The 5,380-nt window shown below is 39.9% G+C and overlaps 1 protein-coding gene across 1 annotated transcript in view; it reads left to right on the top strand.

Moving 5' to 3' along the window:
• Positions 1–475: 475 nt before the first annotated feature.
• Positions 476–5,380, top strand: part of LOC102194943 (mitogen-activated protein kinase 14A) — a 14,612-nt gene continuing 9,707 nt past the window's right edge. The window contains exons 1-3 of the mRNA XM_013913130.1: positions 476–693; positions 2,139–2,268; positions 3,092–3,150. Coding sequence (XP_013768584.1) covers positions 560–693; positions 2,139–2,268; positions 3,092–3,150 — 323 coding nt within the window. The 5' untranslated portion in view covers positions 476–559. The remainder of the gene's footprint in view (positions 694–2,138; positions 2,269–3,091; positions 3,151–5,380) is intronic.

Consider the following 5,380-nt stretch of genomic DNA (forward strand, 5'->3'; position numbering starts at 1 on the left):
CTCCTCCCTGTGCCGCAAGCAGCAGGCGCACCTCGCAAACGGAGGGCGCCCTTACTCCCAGCAAATGGGCGATAGAAAACCGATCGGTGCCTGTACCATTCCCAATATGCGCTGGCTGAAAAAATCCCAAAGAGTGCAAGTCTGTCAGGAGTAAAGATTGGAAAGGGCTTCACCATCGTGACAAACTGTGTAAGACGCAACTTCAACAGTTTAAGAAAATGTCCCTCAGTGTATTTTGCTATCAATTTGTGTGTTTCATCATCTACAGTACATAATATCATTCAGAGAGTGTGAGTACTTCTCAGTAAGCAAAGATGGGACTGGAAAAATAATATTCAGCTTTGGCTCGGCTGAAAAGGTATATGTGGTTTTACAGGTCAGGCACGAGCCGATAACCCTCGATTCAGCTGCTCACGTGACCGGGGGCAGGCTACTAGGACGCGTGGGCGTGTCTCTATGCGGATCCTACCCTAGAGCTCACCTGTCAGGTTGCAAGACCGAGGCTGTAAAGAACTTTCTTGGTCAAAACCCGATTGGAGAACAAAAAAAACCCAGCGCCATGGAGTCTCCAGTGAAGGATTCCCCGGTGAGACCGGGTTTCCACAGAATGGAGATCCAGAAAACAACGTGGGACGTCCCGCATAGATACGCGAACCTGCAGGCCATCGGCTCCGGAGCTTACGGGACAGTGTGGTGAGTTTACCTGGGCGATGGCGACAGTGCAGACATAATTTGTATCGCTCCTTTCCCTACTGTAAACAGAAAAGTATAAAGTTGTTTTTGTTGTGTTTTTTGGTGGTCTTTTGGTGGCCTACGATTAAGTTTAAAACTGCCATAAAAGGCTAAACATATTAAACTATTATTTGACGTGGTTTAGTACCAACAACGAATTCATCCCCTCTAGGGAAGTATTTATTATGGCGTTTTAAACACAAAATGTAAAAACAACAACAACAAAAATAACAAAAAAACCCAACTTCAACAAAGGATTTGGAAAACTGGTAAACATGTTAAAGTGTGTGGTAATATAATGATTTTCCATTAGGTAATGTTGCGTTTTAAAAACGGCTTAGTGTCGCTTCGTTTCTCTCTGCTTAGTCTGAATATATTTAAATGATCGTCTTGAAATGTTTTTCACTAAGGTTTCTGAATTTCTTGGAAATTCATTTCGCTCCCTGAATGGGTCTAGCTGGCTTTCATCTGTTTCTGTTAACAGAAACACAATTGTCCGCCTGAGGCCACTCAGCAAGTCAATGCAGGTTCTCTGATATGACAAGAATCTCTCCACTAACACAGAAGAACCCAGCCTGCAGGAATCCAGGATATCCCAGACGTGGCTCTGCCTAATGATAAGCTACTGACAAACAGAATCGTATTACTGATATTATCATAAAGATTTTCGTTAGTGTTGCAGAATACGTGAATACTTTTCGAACGCTGTATTTCTGGCTTTACAGATAAATAGGTCACATAATCAAAGGCAACATAACATAATGTAAGCTAATGCAATGCATCGTAACAATGTAATGTTGCATTACGTAACATGACCTGATGTAAGATAACATAATGTAAAATAACATAATGTAATGTAACATAAAGTAACATTATGAAACAAGATAGTTATGTTAGGGTTGGACCTATTCTGGGTTATTTTTCAGGCATTTACAGTGCAGTACAGCACTGGTAAGTGTTATTTGGACCACATGTGGCCCAAATATCCCAACACACCCTACCGCTGGCATATATAAGGCAGACCTGCAGTGGATTTGAGGCAACCGCAGTCAGTCAAAACCAGATGTCCTGCATAGGAAACTGCAAATATGAGCAACATATGGACCAAACATTCATCTCTATGTTTGGGAAATTTTCATGGCTCATTCAGAGCACATTTCCAAACAGCAGCAATACTTATCAGTGTTTAGTTAATGAATGGATTGGTCAGCCATGTGATATATATGTATTGTATTTGTTGTTGTGTCAATGTATGACTCTATTAGTTCAATGACTTTATCAGCTCACTGATTTTTTTAGATTAGATTAGAATATTCAGCACCGAAATTAGTACAGATTAATAGCAGTCCTAGATTAAAATGGCCACTGTGTTTTCAATCACTGAGTCTGTGGTTGGTCCCATTTAGCTCTGCCATTGACCAGAAGACCAAGGAGAAGGTGGCCATCAAGAAGCTCTACCGGCCTTTTCAGTCCCTCATCCACGCCACGCGGGCCTACAGAGAGCTCAGGCTGCTCCGCCACATACAGCATGACAATGTAAGAAAAGTCAATGAAAATAAGATGATTTATTAACATTAAGCATTATAATCCCTGTCATACAGTAGGTGCTTATGCTTAATCCTTACTCAGACAGCAAGGTCAGCATGACAGAAACATCTGAATTTGTCATTTTTCTAAGCTGTAAATTTGTAATTTGAATGACATTAGAAGAACTCTAGTATATCAAATTAGTGCTGTCAAAGTGACTCTGTTGGGAAAGATACACATGAGTTAATTATAACCTTTGCTCTTTTTTCTCCTGTCTGGAAAAAAAGGTCAATTTTGAGGATAAGCACACTTTGTTGACCCTTCAACAAAAGCCCCATAATCTCATCAGTGGGCCTTGATGATCTGAGACTGTTGTGTATTGGTGGAACCCTCATCGCTTAGCATTTTCCTTGGAAAAACATTTAAATGAGTTTCAGCTTTGCTTCCATTGACATGTGGAAACATGTTTAAAAATGTGAATCACTTGTTGTTGTTGTTTTTAATTCAAGCTTCTTCTTTTTTTAAACAATTTCTAACCATCACACTTTATTTTTAGATAGTGCAAAGATGTTCAAAGTTGGATCCCTTTGATGTTCAATGACTCACTGTAACAAAGATGTTACTTTTATTTACAGCTTTGAAAACAGGAGTCACAAAGTCACAAAAACCCAGAACCCAGAACTAGTAGATTTTACCTCCTATCCTACTACCAACACTGAACTGTATGTGACCCCCTGACAAATATAGAGCTCCTGAAGTGTTTCATACACTGTAAGTCTGTTCTTGAGCTATTGGTGTTTTACTAATTTCCTCACTGTGTTTTTCCTTAAAGGTGATCTGCCTTCTTAATGTCTTCACACCTGACCCCACACTGGAGAAATTCCAAACATTGTAAGTTGAAAGTCAGGGATAGCATTCTCCCACTAGTTGTTGCAACTTGTTGAGACCCCGCATGCATGTGTGCGCGTGCATGTACGTGTGTGAGGATGGATGTGTGAAAAGTTCAGAAAAGCTAGTGTGAGGGCAAGCTGATTCTTGTTTGTTTTGGCTGTCTTTTTAGCAGTTGTCCAACTATGTCTCCACATGTAAAAAGCTTCAAATGCACTATTCAGCTCTGTTAATTTGAACAAAAACAGAATGCAGTGACTTACAAACCCTGTGTTTTAAACCCAAAAAAATACAAACACAATATATCAGATGCTAAAAGTAAGTAATTTTGATTATTAACCTCCTAAGACCCGAACTCTTACATGACATGCATCTTTAATTTCTCTTTGCTATTTGGGCTGATTGGGACCTGATGCATGTAAAAAGAAAGAATTACCTGATTTTGACTTCAGCAACACATTTCAGCAAAGTATGTATCTATAACGTTAAAAACATACTGGGTAAAACATCTGACACTGTCATGGCAACAGGTCAGTAACACAACTGTGTTAAAAAAAATCCCAAAGAGTGCAAGTCTGTCAGAAGTAAAGATTGGAAAGGGCTTCACCATCGTGACAAACTGTGTAAGACGCAACTTCAACAGTTTAAGAAAATGTCCCTCAGTGTATTTTGCTATCAATTTGTGTGTTTCATCATCTACAGTACATAATATCATTCAGAGAGTGTGGGTACTTCTCAGTATGCAAGGATGGGACTGGAAAAATAATATTAAATGGCCAGGATCTTCAGGCTGTCAGACAGAAGCAGATTTAAAGCAGGCACAGCTGTGTAGAGGAAATCAGAGCATGGGCCTATTAATCAACAGACATGAAAATAACTCAGCATTTACAGCCTGACCTCTCTTAGATAAGCTTTCTTTTAGTCGTCTTCAGGAATAGTTCTCCAGGCTTCTTGAAGGGCATTCAAAGCTCTTCTTTGTACATTGGCTGCCTTTCGTTCAGCTCTCTGTCAAAATGATCCCTCACAGTGCTCTAGTCCAACAATTTAAACAACACCATCTCTTAGGTACTGTGTCAGGTCTTTGCTGGTGTTTTTTTTTCCTACAACATCGCTTTCAGATACTTTGTCCTTTGTCCTCCACTTGTTCAGTTTCCTCAAAACTTTAAGGACTTACTGCACGTCATGTCAGGATTTCAGCTAAAGGCTCTTTGGGAATGTGAGTGCAGAAATACTATTTTATGCCTGTTAAACTGTGTAAGCCAACTTAGCTCAACTAAAACATTAGAGCATATAAGGCTGCTAGTTCCTATAACAATTTAAAATGAGTTCTTTGCTCAGTTGTCTGTTATGTGTAGACACAATACTAATTCATCCTGGTTTGAGATAGGTGACTTTTTTTAATGCCTGAATGGCTCATAGGTGACTTAACGAACAAAAAAGCATTCCTCTGCTTTTGTGCTCATTTTCAGTCCAGTCACTTATAAGGACTGGACTGAAAATATGTGAAAAAGCAGCCAATGGCCAAAGTTGATGCGAAAGAGAAGACGCAGCTGAAAGCAGTAAAGCAGTTAACGACAGGTGAAGATAATGAATGCAGGACAATGAACAGAGAGCAAACCTCTGCTTAAAAACTTTGCGTATTATTGAACATGTATCAATGTAAATATGCCAGACTTAGCCAGGAGGCTACCTTTCATCTCAAAAACAATAAATAAAAATTTGAGCAAACCATAAGACAATGTAAAACAATGTAGTCCTGACAAAAAATACACAAAATAATACAATGAAATGCAAAACAACAGATAAATAAAAACATATAACATACACACATGAGTTACAGCTGCAGTACTGTTCCAAATCTCACTACATTTAACTGACAGCACCTGTTTACTGACTGCTGTCTGTCTGTCTGATGAACAGACAAGAGAAAACCTGCTAAGAGTGACAGTGTAGCAATACCACAACAGACCCGATGACCACACTTTCATGCTTTTGAGCATTTCACACTTTTTTTTTCTTCTGGTTGCTGTTCACACACTCGGCTACAGCTCCACAGCTCACAGCTGACACATACACCACAACAACAACATCATTCTGACAGATAGCACAGCCTTTTTTGCCGGCGAGGTGCATCCATCTCCCTGCAGCGGCACTGCGGACTGTGCCCCGCCACAGACAGGGAATAACCACAACACAGCAAACACTGAGACATGAAGGCTATGACTATACAGCA

The sequence above is a fragment of the Pundamilia nyererei genome, unplaced genomic scaffold (genome assembly GCF_000239375.1).
Source record: "Pundamilia nyererei isolate P.nyererei 1_Seehausen unplaced genomic scaffold, PunNye1.0 scaffold00116, whole genome shotgun sequence".
Taxonomy (NCBI): domain Eukaryota; kingdom Metazoa; phylum Chordata; class Actinopteri; order Cichliformes; family Cichlidae; genus Pundamilia; species Pundamilia nyererei.